Below are 16,187 nucleotides of genomic sequence, written 5' to 3' on the forward strand. Positions count from 1 at the left end.
TTGTAAACAACCATGACACAAGAAAGCAGCGGATAGATAGGCTTATGTCACACACACACGCACAATCACAGACAAAACGCATTTCGCCAAATGCCGGGAGTATGAGAGAAATCACCCTGTACATCGCGGTGACATTTGGTGGCATAGTGTGGAACGTGCCACCTGGATTAACACAAACTGCTGAGGCTCCGACTGGGCAGGAGAACTGTACTGAGTCAAAGGGACAGCAGCCAGCACTGGCAGGTAAACCTCATTACTCGGATATCAGAGATATTGATTGTTACAGTCGATAAACCACACTGAGCAAATTTAAATGAGCATTCTTGTAAATGTTGCTGAAAGTTGTGTAACTAATAAACAGGTTTAGGTGTGGGTGCTGAATTCCCTTAATGTAACCGCATTGATAATTTTGATCTCTTGAGCATCCAGGAGATTGAAAAGTTGAACGCTATAAACAAGATGAGAATTGGGATGACAATTCACAAGCTATACTGCTAATGAGATGATTAGGAAATCTGAACCTGCTTTATTCAAAGTCCTTTGGAAATTCTATAAACATTTTATGATAGTGATACTCATTATCTCCAGGAACACTCATCTCAACCCAACTCTACATTTTTTCCCCCCATCACTTCTGACCGCCTCTTTTCTTATTTTTCAACCGTGCACAAATTGTCCGAAGGCTCCCTCAGTTTCCGCAGCTGCCTCACTCCACCTCTTGACCTCTTTGTGCTGTCACTGGATGCTCCGCCGAGGGATAAGCTGCTTTTCCAGTGATAAGCCGCTACTTAACTGTGCCTGCTTGATGCCACTATATCAATGGTCTTCGAATGTCCGTGATCAAGGCAACCATATTAAAAAAAATAAAGAGGGGGCTGTGTGAAACTGAAAATGATTCATAGTATTGAAAGTGTGCACTGACCTTTACACTTCACAAATATCCGGAATAGCAAATATCTGGCACTTCCAGAGGCTGGAGAATGGTTAGATGATTTCTCCTGGTGCCCTGGACTAAAACCAGTTTAGTTCATTTCTGTTTGCGGGATTGTGCTTTGCGCAAAATGGCTGCCATGTTTTACATAGAAAATACAACAGCTGTTGGACTCAACCAGTCCACGTTGGTCTTTATCTTCCACATGGACAGTGATCTTAATCCCATTTTGCCATTCTTTCACTGGATTCATTGTATGTCAAGTTGCCCAAAGTTGTTAGATGTTTCTAAGCAACGCGATAAGATGCAATACAAGTCTTTTTTTTTCAGAAGCCACAAAATTCTGAAGCAAGAAAACATAGATCAACGTCCAAACAACAACGGACAGGGAAAGACTCTTTGGCCCATCCATCCAGCCTGTCTCACACAGCTGCGATGCCTTGTGTCACAATATATACACTCCCCCTACCCGACCCCAAAGCCGTATGATCTGGGAGAGGCAAAAAACAAAACAGACAAAACCTGTTGGGGAAAGAAAATATGAAAAAATTAAGAAAGGAGGACCCAAGGAGGCTGGTCTTGGCCCAAGATTTATCAGCCTGTTCCTGGGGCTAAAGTGCAGAATCTAATAATACAGGCCAAAACAGACCCTGGGGTCTCTTCAATGAGTCATGAGAACTCTGGTTTCTGCAACCACAGTATTTATTGTAACAAGTGACTTGGGAAAAAAAACTTGAATCATTTGGTTTTTGCCATTGATATTTTGCTGACTGACATTCAGCTCCTTAACCTGGGCTGTAGCTTTAGGAAGGCAAGCACTGAGAGGAGAAGAGGCAGGTAAAGGTGCACCAGCTGTGGGTGATGTTTGAGCTGCTGAACAACAGCATCACATGATAGATCATGTTTTTTCAGTGGGTTCCTGGGGAATAACACAGGAAATACTGTAACAGAGTCCCAAACACAAGAGCTCACATGCTATCAGCTTGCTGCTCTGAGACTGGATCTTGCTCAACATTTGGACTCCGGGGTTGGCATCTTTTTCCAAGTCCGAAACTGGACAAATGGCAGGACAGAGCATGCACTCATGACTCGAGTTCTGACATTTGCTTCATTGCTGGTTAACATTAATCAAAAACTTTAGTCATTTTAATAATGAATGCCTCCACATTATAAGACAGGTAAATGAAATAATGGGCTTCCAAAAAAACACAATACCGTTTAGAAATTCTTGTAACGCCCATTCAAAGCTGGACAGATGGCAACTGTAACTTATAAAAACATAGAAGATAGGAGCAGGAGCAGGGCCATTCGGCCCCTCGAGCCCCTGGTCTCTGTTTTGAACTGTCACAGAATTGCTACAATAATATATAATATACATTTATATTATCACATCAAAACATATCAAAGTGCGTCACGCAGTGAATTGATTTAACGCGTGGTGATTGTTGTAAAGTGAGCAATTGTTTTGTGCCAGCACTATCTCACAATCAGCAAAAGAAAGAACTTGTGTGTGTGTGTGTGTATATACTGCCTCATGACATTTCTCCTAAATGTCCCATATATAATGAATTACTTTGAAGCCCAGTCACTACTGTTACAGTGAGATAAATGACCAGTTACTGTTTTTTATTCCCCCAGTTTTTTAAAATTCATTCTTGGGATGTGGGCGTCACTGTCAAGGCCAGCATTTATTGCCCATCCCTAATTGCCCTTGAGCGCAGCTCCAACAACACTCAATAAGTTCTACACCATTCAGGTCAAAGCACTCCTGCAGCGATATCCTGGTGCTGAGATGATTGATCTCCAACAACCACAATCATCTTCCTTTTTGCTAGTGGAGAGTTTTCCCACTTGATTCCCATTGATTTCAATTTTACTAGAGCTCCTTGGTGCCACACTCGGTCAAATGCTACCATGATGTCAAGAGCAGTCGCTCTCACCTCTGGAATTCCGCCCTTTTGTCTGTGTTTGGACCAAGGCTATAATGAGGTCTGGAGCCGAGTGGTCCTGATGAAGCACAAACTGAGCATCGGTGAGCAGGTTATTGGTGATAGTGAGCCGCCTTCTTGAACTGCTGCAGTCTGTGTTGTGAAGGTACTCCCACAGTGCTGTTAGGGAGTCCCAGGATTTTGACCCAGCGATGATGAAGGAACAGCGATATATTTCCAAGTCAGGATGGTGTGTGACTTGGAGGGGAACTTGGAGATGATGGTGTTCCCATGTGCCTGCTGCCCTTGTCCTAGGTGTACAGGCCATGGGTTTGGGAGGTGCTGTCATAGAAGCCTTGGTGAGTTGCTGCAGTGCATCTAGTAGATGGTACATACAGCAGCCACGGTACGCCAGTGGTGGAGGGAGTGAATGTTTAAGGTGGTGAATGGGGTGCCAATCAAGCAGGCTGCTTTGACCTGGATGGTGTCGAACTTATTGAGTGTTTTTGGAGCTGCACTCATCCAGGCAGATGGAGAGTATTCCATCACACTCCTGACTTGTGCCTTGTAGTCCTTTGGTGGAAAGGCTTTGGGGAAGAAGGAGGTGAGTCACTCGCCGCAGAATACACAAACTCTGACCTGCTCTTGTAGCTACAGTATTTATGCGGCTGGTTCAGTTAAGTTTCTGGTTAATGGTGACCCTCAAAATGCTGATGATGGGGGATTCGGCGATGGTAATGCTGTTGAATGTCAAGGGGAGGCATTTAGACTCTCTTGTTGGAGATAGTCATTGCCTGGCACTTTAGTGGCGCAAATGTTACTTGCCACTTATCATCCCAAGCCTGAATGTTATCCAGGTGTTGCTGCATGCGGGCATGGACTGCTTCATTATCTGAGGAGTGCAATGGAGCTGAACACTGCAATCGTCAGCGAACATCCCCACTTCTGACCTTATGATGGTGGGAAGGCCATTGATGAAGCAGCTGAAGATGGTTGGGCCTAGGACACTGCCCTGAGGAACTCCTGCAGCAATGTCCTGGTGCTGAGATGATTGGTCTCCAACAACCACAACCATCTTCCTTTCTGCTAGGTATGACTCCAGCCAGTGGAGAGTCTTTCCCCTGATTCCCATTGACTTCAATTTTACTAGAGCTCCTCGGTCAAATGCTGCCTTGATGTCAAGGGCAGTCACTCTCACCTCACCTCTGGAATTCAGCCCTTTTGTCTATGTTTGGACCAAGGCTGTAATGAGGTCTGGAGCCGAGTGGTGCTGGCGGAACACAAACTGAGCATCGGTGAGCAGGTTATTGGTGAATAAGTGTCGCTTGATAGCACTGTCGCAGACACCTTTCATCACTTTGATGATGATTGAGAGTAGACTGATAGGGCGGTAATTGGCTGGATTGTATTTGTCCTGCTTTTTTGTGGATTGGACATACCTGGGCGATTTTCCACTTTGTTGGGTAGATGCCAGTGTTGTAGCTGTACTGGAACAGCTTGGCTAGAGACGTGGCTAGTTCTGGAGCACAAGTCTTCAGCCCTACAACTGGGATGTTGTCAGGGCCCATAGCCTTTGCTGTATCCAGTGTGCTCAGCTGTTTATTGATATCACGTGGAGTGAATTGAATTGGCCAAAGACTAGCATTTGTGATGGTGGAGACCTCAGCAGGAGGCTGAGATGAATCATCCATTTGGCATTTTTGGCTGAAGATTTTTGCGAACGCTTCAGCCTTGTCTTTTGCACTCACTTCTGGGCTCTGCCATCGTTGAGGATGGGGATATTTATGGAGCCTCCTCCTCCATGAATTGTCCACCACTATTTACGACTGGACGTGGCAGGACTGCAGAGCTTTGAACTGATCCGTTGGTTGTGGGATCACTTAGCCCTGTCTATAGCATGCTGCTTCCGCTTTTTAGCATGCATGTAGTCCTGTGTTGTGGCTTTCCCAGGTTGGCACCTCATTTTTAGGTACGCCTGGTGCTGCTCCTGTAAGACTTCACTTTTGTGTTCAGACCCTGAGACTTATTGAAATACTACAAGGTCAAACAAGATCCGATCAAACGGCACTTTATTGAATGCGATCAATAATATTTGCAATAACTATGCACTTAACTATGGATTATTTTGCAATATCTATGCACTTACATGCAATATCTATGCCCTCACGTGCAATATCTATGCACTTACATGCAATATCGATGCCCTTACACGCATTTGGCCAATGCATACAATCACTCTCAGTTGATCAATCTGAGTTGGTTGTAGGTCAATGGGTCTGATTCATCCGGCAGTATCCTGCCTTTCTCTTGGCTGCAGTCCCCGTCTTCCTCTTGGCTGTGTTTCCCATCTGTGTCCAGAGTTCAGAATTCATTTCTTTTTAGAGGTTCTCTGTGTGTTGTCATCACTCGCTGATCTGCTCAGAGATGATTTGGTTAGCAAACCCTGAGGTCACCTCACATTGTGTTCTGGTTCCTTGATCTCCGAGATGATTTGGTTAGCAAACCCTGAGGTCACCTCACATTGCGTTCTGGTTCCTTGATCTCCGCGATGATTTGGTTAGCAAACCCTGAGGTCACCTCATATTGTGTTCTGGTTCCTTGATTAACTGCCTTGTTTGCTGTGTCCACAGTGTTTAATTAGGCCAGACTGTTTGCATAGCTTCAGGGTTTTCACCAGCCTCGTAGTCTTATGATTTAAAAAATATATATATTATTTCATACAATCCTGCCACATTTCCTTACACTCCTAGCATGCTCTTCTACACTCCTCATTGGTCCCCCAGTTTCATGGTAATTGCAGGCCATGAGGTTACAGATTGTGTTGGAATACAATTCCCCTGCTACTGATGGCCCACAGCGCCCCATGGATGCCCAGGTTGGAGTTGCTAGAACTGTTCTGAATCTATCCCATTTAGCACGGGTGGTAGTGTCATGATGGTGGGTGTTCTCAGTGTGAAGATGGAACTTTGTCTCCACAAGGACTGTGCGGTGATCACTCCTACCAATTCTGTCATGGACAGGTGCATCTGCGACAGGTGAGGACGAAGTCTAGTAGGTTTTTCCCGCATGTTGGTTCTCTCACCATCTGCCACAGGCCCAGTCTGGCAGCTATGCCCTACAGGACTCGGCCAGCTTGGTCAGTAGTGGTACTACTGAGCCACGCTTGGTGATGGACATTGAAATCCCCCACCCAGAGTACATTCTGTGCTCTTGCTGCTCTCAGTGCTTCTTCCAAGTGGTGTTCAACATGGAGGAGAGCTGAGGGAGGGCGGTAGGTGGTAATCAGCAGGAGGTTTCCTTGACTATGTTTGACCTGGTGCCATGAGACTTCATGGGGTCTGGAGTCAATGTTGAGGACTCCTAGGGCCACTGCCTCCCGACTGTATACCACTGTGCTGCCACCTCTGGTGGGTCTGTCCTATTGGTGGGAGAGGACATAGCCAGGAATAGTGTACATTTAGGGAGGAAGTTTGGAGAGGATATTGGAGAAACTCTTCTTCAACTATTGTCATGGGATCTTTAATATCCACCTGAACCACTCTGGAATGACAGATGGGATCATGGTTTAACGTCTCATCAATCAGGTGCCAGCCATGGCTCAGTCAGCAACACACTCACCTCTGAATCAGAATGCTGTGGGTTCAAGTCGCACTCCAGAGACTTGAGCACATAATCCAGGCTGACATTTCAACGCAGTACTGAGAGAGTGCTGCACTGTTGGAGGTGCTTTCTTTCGGATGAGACGTTAAACCGAGGCCCCGTCTGCCCTCTCTGGTGGACGTAAAAGATCCCATGGCACTATTTTGAAGAAGAGCAATAGAGTTCTCCCCGGTGTCCTGGCCAATATTTATGCCTCAGCCGGCACCTCTCAAACATATTATTGCCGCATGATGTCTGCCCTCCGAATCAAAGTCGCTATACTCCTGTCATTTCTGAGATGTGGGCACAGAAACTTGTCATTTGTTGCTCACCCTCAATTGTAGACCCACGGAGAAGCAACAAGGGGATTTGTTCTAGCATTGTAAGCCCAGGGAACCCATGCTAACCAAGGGATCTGAACGAACCAGGCATGGACGCACAAGCACCTTTTATCGCAGCTGTCATTATTAGCTCAAAGTAATTATAACCGGGCTTGTCACCAAAATTAAATAGGTCAATCAAAACGCTAATGCTTAAAGCGGCAGAAAGAACAGTATTTTAGTTGAACTTTGAACTCCTTGAGTTGACGGAGGTGAATGATGAGGAATGGAACGTGTCCCACTTTAGTAACTCAGGGTCAGCCACGGTGTCAGCGTTCCAACGTCAAATATACAAGAGGCTATCCGCAGAGTGAAGCCGTGTCTGCTCAGCCCTCAACAATGGGCCATAACTCCACTTAAACGCTCCCTCACTGCGTGAAATAAAGAGTAGATTTGCCTTTCTAAATCTAGGCTTTATTAACCTTAAAAACCCAGCAGCACATCTTCAACACCCTGATATACCTATCAATTCATCCAATGAAAAGCGACGAGTTAAGAAAGTAACTATAGGTTTTTATTGGCTAAATAACAGAGCCCACCCTCGTGGGTGATCGGATACAACAAGGAGGAATGCCAGCCAGTCGACTACCTTTATACCTGGGCAGGTAGGTGGAGTCATGGGCGGAGTCAGCAGTGGTCAGCCCAGGTATAGCAGCGTGACAAGAGGCGACCTCGTATAGTGATACAACAGTGTGAACAGTGATAACCATAGAGTAACGATATAACAGTGATAACTATAGTGTAACGATAAAAGTGGTTTACCACATTCACCCCTTGTTTAGATTTGAGTCCGGCGGGGTGAAGTGTACTACCAGTTCTGGTATGTCAGTCTGTCCGGAGGCCTCGTAAGCCTTTCTGATCGTCGCAGCGGCGGTGTTGCATTATCCGGTGTTAATGCTGGTGTCTGCGTGGTCGGCGAAGGCTCGTGGGGTTCCGGCATGCCGTCTACCTGGGCTGGAATTGGGGGGGTGGTGGGGGGGGGTGAAGGTGGTGTCTCCGGAGTGCCCGAGGGTGCGAGGTCTCGTAAGGAGACTGTGTCCTCCCGCCCGTCTGGGTATGCCACATAGGCGTACTGGGGGTTGGCGTGCAGGAGGTCCACCCTCTCGACCAGGGGGTCCGTTTTATGGGCCCTCACGTGCTTTCGCAGCAAGACGGGCCCCGGAGAGGTCAGCCAGGTTGGTAGCGTGGTTCCCGTAGTCGACTTCCTGGGGAAAGCAAACATTCATTCATGGGGGGTGGCGTTGATGGCAGTGCAAAGTAGTGACCGGGTGGAATGCAGCGCTGCCGGGAGGACTTCCTGCCAGCGGGAGGTTGGGAGGCCCTTAGACTTTAAGGCTAAGAGGACGGCCTTCCATACCGTCGCGTTCTCTCTTTCCACCTGGCCGTTCCCTCGGGGGTTGTAGCTGGTGGTCCTGCTTGCAGCAATACCTCTCGCTAGTAGGAACTGACGGAGTTCCTCGCTCATGAAGGAGGAGCCCCGGTCACTATGTATATAGTTTGGGAACCCGAACAAGGCGAAGAGGTCGTTCAGGCATTTAATGACCGTGGTACTGGTCATGTCTGGGCAGGGGAAGGCAAAGGGGAAACGGGAGTACTCATCAACAATGTTGAGGAAGTACACATTACGGTCAGAGGACGGGAGGGGCCCCTTAAAGTCGATGCTCAGGCGCTCGAAGGGGCGGGTGGCCTTGATCAGGCTTGCTCTGTCCGGCCTAAAGAAGTGCGGTTTGCACTCGGCACAGGTCTGGCAGTTCCTGGTCATGGTCCTGACCTCCTCGATGGAGTAGGGCAGGTTGCGGGCCTTAATGAAGTGGTAAAGTCTGGTGACCCCGGGGTGGCAGAGGTCGTTGTGGAGGGTCTGAAGTCTATCACTTTGCGCGCTGGCGCATGTAATTCGTGACAGAGCATCGGGGGGTTCGTTCAGCTTACCTGGCCGGTACAAGATATCATAATCATAGGTGGAGAGCTCAATTCTCCACCTCAAGATCTTGTCATTCTTGATTTTGCCCCTCAGCTTGTTATTAAACATAAAAGCGACCGAACGTTGGTCGGTAAGGAGGGTAAATCGTTTGCCTGCCAGGTAGTGCCTCCAGCATCGTACCGCCTCCAGAATCGCCTGGGCCTCCTTCTCGACCGACGAGTGTCGGATCTCAGGGCCCTGTAGGGTCCTTGAGAAGAAGGCCACCGGTCTCCTCTCCTGGTTAAGGGTGGCGGCTAGGGCGAAGTCGGATGCATCGCTCTCGACTTGGAAGGGGATGGACTCATCCACTGCGTGCAATGTGGCCTTGGCAATGTCTCCCTTAATGAGGGAGAAGGCTGCGCACGCTTCCTCCGTAAGGGGGAAGGATGTGGACTTCATGAGGGGTCTGGCTTTGTCCGCATAATTGGGCACCCATTGGGCATAGTAGGCGAAGAGCCCCAGGGTTCTCGTCAGTGCCTTTGGACAGTGGGGGAGGGGTAGCTCCATGAGGGGGCGCATTCTTTCGGGGTCGGGGCCGATGACTCCGTTCTCTACTACACAGCCGAGGATGGCAAGGCGCGAGGTGTTAAACACACATTTATCCTTATTGTAGGTGAGGTTCAGCCGTTGGGCCGTACGGAGGAATCTCTCCAGATTAACATCGTGGTCCTGCCGGTCGCGGCCGCAGATGGTGACGTTATCTAGATAGGGGAACGTGGCGTGCAGCCCGTTCTGGTCAACCATCCGGTCCATCTCCCTTTGGAAGACCGAAACCCCGTTGGTGACGCCGAAGGGAACCCTAAGGAAGTGGTAGAGGCGGCCGTTCGCCTCGAAGGCTGTATACTGGCGGTCCTCAGGGCGGATAGGGAGTTGGTGATAGGCCGACTTAAGGTCGATGGTGGAGAATACCCGGTACTGCGCAATCTGATTGACCATATCAGATATGCGGGGAAGGGGGTATGCGTCCAGCTGGGTGTACCTGTTTATGGTCTGGCTGTAGTCGATGACCAGGCGGTTTTTATTGCCGGTCTTAACGACCACGACCTGGGCACGCCAGGGGCTGGTGCTCCCCTCGATGATGCCCTCCTTCAGGAGACGCTGCACCTCAGAGCTAATGAAAGCTCTGTCCCCGGCGCTGTACCGCCTGCTCTTGGTAGCGACGGGTTTGCAGTCGGGGGTGAGGTTAGCGAACAGGGAAGGTGGCGGGACCTTGAGGGTGGATAGGCCGCAGGTGTTACGCGGTGGGCGGTTTAAAATCTGCTGGTTGTCGACTGTGAGTGGGGGGAGGGGTCCGCCGTATACTAGCGTGACGCTTCGGAGGTGGGATTGGAAGTCTAGGCGTAGTAGGACGGCAGCGCATAGCTGGGGCAGGACGAGGAGTTTAAAATTTTTATACTCCGTACCCTTAACCGACAGGGTCACAACACAGTAGCCGCTGATGTCTGTGGCGTGTGACCTCGATGCCATCGAGATCCGGTTGCGCGTTGGCAGGACAGGGAGGGAGTAGTGGCTCACCGTGTCTGGGTGGATGAAGCTCTCCGTGCTTCCGCTGTCGAACAGGCAGGTCGTGGCGTGGCCGTTTACTTTGATGTCCATCATCGACTTGGACAGGTGATGCGGGCGGGCCTGGTCCAGTGTGACGGAGGCTAGTGTATAGCTGAGCGAGTTGTTGTAGTCTGCGGTTGAGGCGGTAGTCGGGTCTAGAGGCACGGTGGCGGTCGGGCGTGGTGGGTAAAATGGCGTCTCCCACGAGGTTGGACAAAATGGCGGAGAAGATGGCTGCCCCCATAACTCACATGAGGCACTGCTGGTGTCGGTTGCCTGTATCAAAGATGGCCGCCCCCATGACTCACATGTGGGGATGCTGGCCTCTGTTGCCTTGAAGGAAGATGGCCGCCCCCACAGCTCGCATGAGGCACTGCTGGCCTCTGATGATCCACCTCTGCAGGCCTTAGCGAAGTGGCCTTTCTTCATGCAGTTTGAGCAGGTAGAGTTCCTGGCTGGGCAGCGCGACCTCGGGTGTTTCGCCTGGCCGCAGAAGAAGCAGCTGGCGGCCCGATCGCGGGGGTCCGATGTCGGAGCCGGTACCGGAGGTGGCGGTCTCGATCGGGTCCGGGACGCCGACGCTGAGGTAGGTCCCAGGGAGGTTGCTGCGGGGGGTATCGCGGTCGGGGTCGGTCCCAAGTCCCAGGGTTGCGAGTTACAGTACCTTGAGTATGCCTCGAGGTCCCGATGGGCCACCTCTAGAGAGAGAGCGAGGGCTGCAGCTTTGTCCAGGTCGAGGTCCCTTGCTTCCAGTAGTCTTTGCCGTGAGTAGTCGGACCGTAGGCCTTTCACGAAGGCATCGTGGACATTGTCTTCAGTATTTTCTGCCGCCGTTACCGCTTTAAAGTTACAGTCTCTGCCGAGTGCTTGTAGCACCCGTAAAAATTCCTCCACGGGCTCTCCTGGCTGTTGCGGGCGGGATCTTAGGAGGTGTCTGGCATACATGGAATTTACCGGGGTTTGGTACTGTCTTTTCAGCCGGTTGATGGCGTCCTCGTATGTTTTAAGGTCTCGGATGAGTGCGAATACTTTAGGGCTCACTTGGGCGTTCAGAACTCTTAGCATGGATTTCTGAGGCACGCCGGATTCTCCCAGGTAGGCTTCGAAGCAGCTCAGCCAGTGTTCGAAGTCGAGGGCTGAGTTTGCTGCCTGTGGGTTTAGGTCCAGGTACGGTGGTCTGAGGGCTCGCAGCCAGGCCGGCTGCTGTGGTTGTTGTAGCTGGGCGTCTGGCTGGTCGCTTGGCTGGTCGTTTGGCTGGTCGTTTGACTGCTCAAGTGTCGACATTTTAAAATTTAGCCAATAAAATTGATATACCTATCAATTCATCCAATGAAAAGCGACGAGTTAAGAAAGTAACTATAGGTTTTTATTGGCTAAATAACAGAGCCCACCCTCGTGGGTGATCGGATACAACAAGGAGGAATGCCAGCCAGTCGACTACCTTTATACCTGGGCAGGTAGGTGGAGTCATGGGCGGAGTCAGCAGTGGTCAGCCCAGGTATAGCAGCGTGACAAGAGGCGACCTCGTATAGTGATACAACAGTGTGAACAGTGATAACCATAGAGTAACGATATAACAGTGATAACTATAGTGTAACGATAGTGAACGATAAAAGTGGTTTACCACACACCCAGTCCCAACCAAGGCTGTAGAGAACTGAATTTAAGATGGCCACCACAAATCACATGACATCAACTACCAATGAGTTTACAGCATATATCTCAAGGCAGGAAACAGGCAACCAATCACAATACTTCTTACAAAACAAGAATAATCACCACATTCACCTCTCCTTTTAAAACATACTCCAACCTAGGTAGCCTTTACAATTTACAATTAATTATTTATAACTAAAACAGTACAAATATAATATTTCAACAATTTTAAAACATTACTATCAAATTATTTTAAAAGTCCATTTTCAATCGGTCGACCGGATATCTTGTTTGTGTCGACCTTCTTAACCTTGGTGAAATTCCTTGCCCTCCCACACCAGGAGATACGGAAGTATCTTCTGCAGGAAGGCTATCCATATCCCGATTATCAACGGTTTCCGGATTGGAAATCCCATCAGAAGGTAAACTGGGACGGTCATGAACATCCATCGAGGGCTGACTAATAGAATTATAATTATCTGCAATAGGATTGGAAATATTCGTAGTATCTGTGACGACATCCACATTATCTGAATCATGACTATTGTTAATATCCTCAGAAGAGGGCTGGCCACCACAAGGAGCCAAGTCTTTAATTGAAACAGTACTTTCTTTCCCATCTTGGAATCGAATATGAGCATATTGGGAATTTGCCTCCAACAGCTCCACCTCCTCCACTAAAGGATCATATTTTGACAATCTAACATGGCGTCGAAGCAGCACAGGTCCCTGCATAGTAAGCCATGAAGGTACCGAATATCCCATAGTAGATCTCCGCGGATAGTTAAAGAGCCTTTCATGGGGGGTCACATTAGTAGCCGTTGAAAGCAATGATCTAATGGAATGCAGGGTATCAGGCAATACCATTTCCCACTGTGTATTCTTAAGGTTCCAGGATGTCAAAGCCAACATAACTGCCTTCCAGATCACCCCATTATATCGTTCGCACTGTCCATTACCCTGGGGATTATACGGGGTAGTTCTACTAGTAGAGATTCCCCGACTCTGGAGGTATTCCTTCAACTGGGAAGACATAAAAGAACTTCCCTGATCCGAATGGATATATGCAGGCATCCCAAAGATGACAAAAAGTTGAGTCAGACATTTGATAACTGTAGCAGCTGATACATCTGCGCAAGGAAAAGCAAAAGGGAACCTTGAAAACTCATCCACAACAGTAAATATATATCGATTCTGAGTCGTTGAAGGAAGAGGTCCCTTAAAATCAACGCTCAAACGTTCAAAAGGAGAAGTAGCCTTTATAAGATGAGCTCGTTGAGGCTTAAAGAAATTCGATTTACACCGAGCACAGATAGAACATGATGAAGTCATCCGCTTGACGTCTTCAACTGAAAAGGGCAAATTCTTACTGCGTACGAAGTGTATCATCCTCGTAACACCAGGATGGCACAAAGCATTATGAAGATTAATAAGCGTATCTCCGTGAATCACAGAACAATAAGCCCTCGACAGCGCATCAGCAGCAACATTATCCTTCCCCGGACGGTAAACTATATCAAAATGGTAGCATGCCAACTCAATCCTCCACCTCATTATTTTATCATTCTTGATCTTTCCAAAATGTTTGACATCAAACATAAAGGACACAGATTTTTGGTCAGTTACCAACGTAAAATGTCGCCCCGATAAATAATGTCTCCATTTACGCAGTGCTTCTACTATTGCATACGCCTCTTTCTCTATTGAGGAGTGTCTTTTCTCACTATTGTTCAAAGTACGTGAGAAAAAGGCCACAGGTCTTCCATTTTGGTTCAGAGTAGCCCCAATTGCAAAATCGGAAGCGTCCGTCTCAATCACAAAGGGAACCTGCTCATCAATAGAATGCACAACTGCTCCAAGGATATCCTTTTTGAAATTATCAAAACACGTCCTGGCCTCCCATGATAGAGGATATGTCGTAACCCGAATAATGGGCCAGATCTTCTGCGAAAAGTTTGCAATCCAATTAGAATAATAAGAAAACAGTCCAACAACTCGTTGCAAAGCCTTAGAATTAGTAGGACAAGGTAAATCAATCAATGGTCGCAGGCGTTCTGGATCTGGTTTAATCTTGTTTCCCGAGATAATATACCCCAGTAGATTTACCTCAGTGGTCGAAAAGATACACTTCTCTTTATTGAAAGTTAAACCAACTTTTTCCGCAGCTTGAAGGAATCTTTCTAAATTAGAATCATGCTCCACCCTTGATTTGCCACACACCGTGATGTCATCTAAATATGAAAATGTGTCAGAGAGAGAGTTATCACTTATAAAAGCATCCATTGCCCGTTGAAAACAGGCAACACCATTAGTAACACCAAATGGTACTCGGCAAAACTGATACAGCTTTCCGCCAGCCTCAAAGGCCGTATATGGTTGATCCCTCTTAACGATAGGAATCTGATGATAAGCACTCTTTAGGTCAATAGTGCTAAAAACCTTATACTGAGATACTTTGTTGATAAGCTCATCAATCTTAGGCAAAGGGTACGCATCTAATTGAGTATACCTATTAATAGTTTGAGAGTAGTCTATCACCATTCGTTTCTTATGTCTCTCGTTAGTGGTGACAACTACTTGTGCCCGCCAGGGCGAACAACTAGGTTCAATGATTCCTTCCAATAAAAGACGTTGAACTTCAGAATTAATAAATTCTTTATCCTGACTGCTATACCTTCTTGACTTGGTAGCAATTGGCTTACAATCCGGCATCAGATTGGAAAAAAGTGATAATGGAGAAATGGATAAAGAAGTTAATCCACAAATAGATAAAGGTGGCTTAGTTCCTCCAAAAGAAAGACTGAGAGACTCGTGTAATTGAAGCACATCATGACCAATCAAAATATCCGCACAGAGATTAGGCAAAACAGATAGGCGTATATCAGTATACGTATTACCTAGAAGAATTAATTTCACAAGGCAACAACCAGCTACTTGTGAGGTGAGAGTCGTCTGAGCCATACACACCTGATAAGTAACAGGCGAAATTTTCAAATGCTTCTCCTTCACAAACTGAAGACTTATAAAACTCTCGGTACTGCCCGTATCTATAAGGGCCTTCACTTCTAACCCATTAACTTGGGCCGTAACTATAGCTTTATTTAGGCCATGAGCAAAGGCAGCAGAAACTGATGCAATAAACGCCCTATCTAAAGGCTGAATAGTCGCAGAGGAGGCAATTGATTTACAAACACGTGCATAATGACCTCTCTTGCCACATTTACTACACACAGCCTCCCGAGCAGGACACTTCAGACGAGGGTGCCGGGCGTTCCCATAAAAATAACACTTCTGAATCCTAGAGGCAACAGCAGCTGAAGTAGAAACTGTTTCAGAATCTGGTAAACCACTCCTATTAAGTCCATATAATTCCTTTTCATCCGGAACTGCCGAAACCACAGTCGCAGGCCGATTAAAAAGAGTGTAAGAATCCGAACTTCTCTGAGCCAAATCCAATGTAGAAGCTTGCTCAAAAGCACTCTTGAGATCCAAAGTCTTATTTTCTAATAACCGCTGATGAATTGATCTAGACAGTAATCCATTAATAAAAGCATCCCGTACCGATTCTTCCTTATATTCTTCTGCCGACATGGCCTTATAATTACAGTTAGCACCAAGGCGCCGAAGTGCTTGTAAATAAGCATCCAAAGATTCTCCCACCCGCTGCCTACGGGCAGATAGAAGATGACGTGCAAATACCTCATTCTTTGGTTTAACAAAAATCTTTTCCAATGTAGCGATAGCCAATTCGTAAGTTTCACAGTCCAAGATATACTTATACACATCCGAAGCAATGTAGTTGATCAGTATATTCAACTTATTTAGAGACTCTTGATCCAACACACCCAAAAAGTTTTTAAATGTACGATACCAGTGTTTCCATTTATCATCCACTCCTGCAGAATTAGGGTCAGCATTAAATCGTTCCGGTTGAAGATATCGCTCCATTCTAACAAAAGGTTAATAAATTGAAATAAAGAGTAGATTTGCCTTTCTAAATCTAGGCTTTATTAACTTTAAAAATCCAACAGCACATCTTCAACACCCAGTCCCAACCAAGGCTGTAGAGAACTGAATTTAAGATGGCCACCACAAATCACATGACATCAACTACCAATGAGTTTACAGCATATATCTCAAGGCAGGAA

At 47.3% G+C, this 16,187-nt stretch overlaps 1 protein-coding gene across 1 annotated transcript in view; it reads left to right on the plus strand.

Annotated features, from left to right (window-relative positions):
- The window catches only part of LOC147107861 (uncharacterized), a 63,975-nt gene continuing 47,788 nt past the window's right edge, over nucleotides 1–16,187 (plus strand). Inside the window, exon 1 of the mRNA XM_086007436.1 lies at nucleotides 1–243. Coding sequence (XP_085863562.1) covers nucleotides 45–243 — 199 coding nt within the window. The 5' untranslated portion in view covers nucleotides 1–44. The remainder of the gene's footprint in view (nucleotides 244–16,187) is intronic.

The sequence above is a fragment of the Somniosus microcephalus genome, chromosome 14 (assembly GCF_052327205.1).
Source record: "Somniosus microcephalus isolate GS21.2 chromosome 14, FLI_Smic_1.0, whole genome shotgun sequence".
In the NCBI taxonomy this organism is placed as follows: Eukaryota; Metazoa; Chordata; class Chondrichthyes; order Squaliformes; family Somniosidae; genus Somniosus; species Somniosus microcephalus.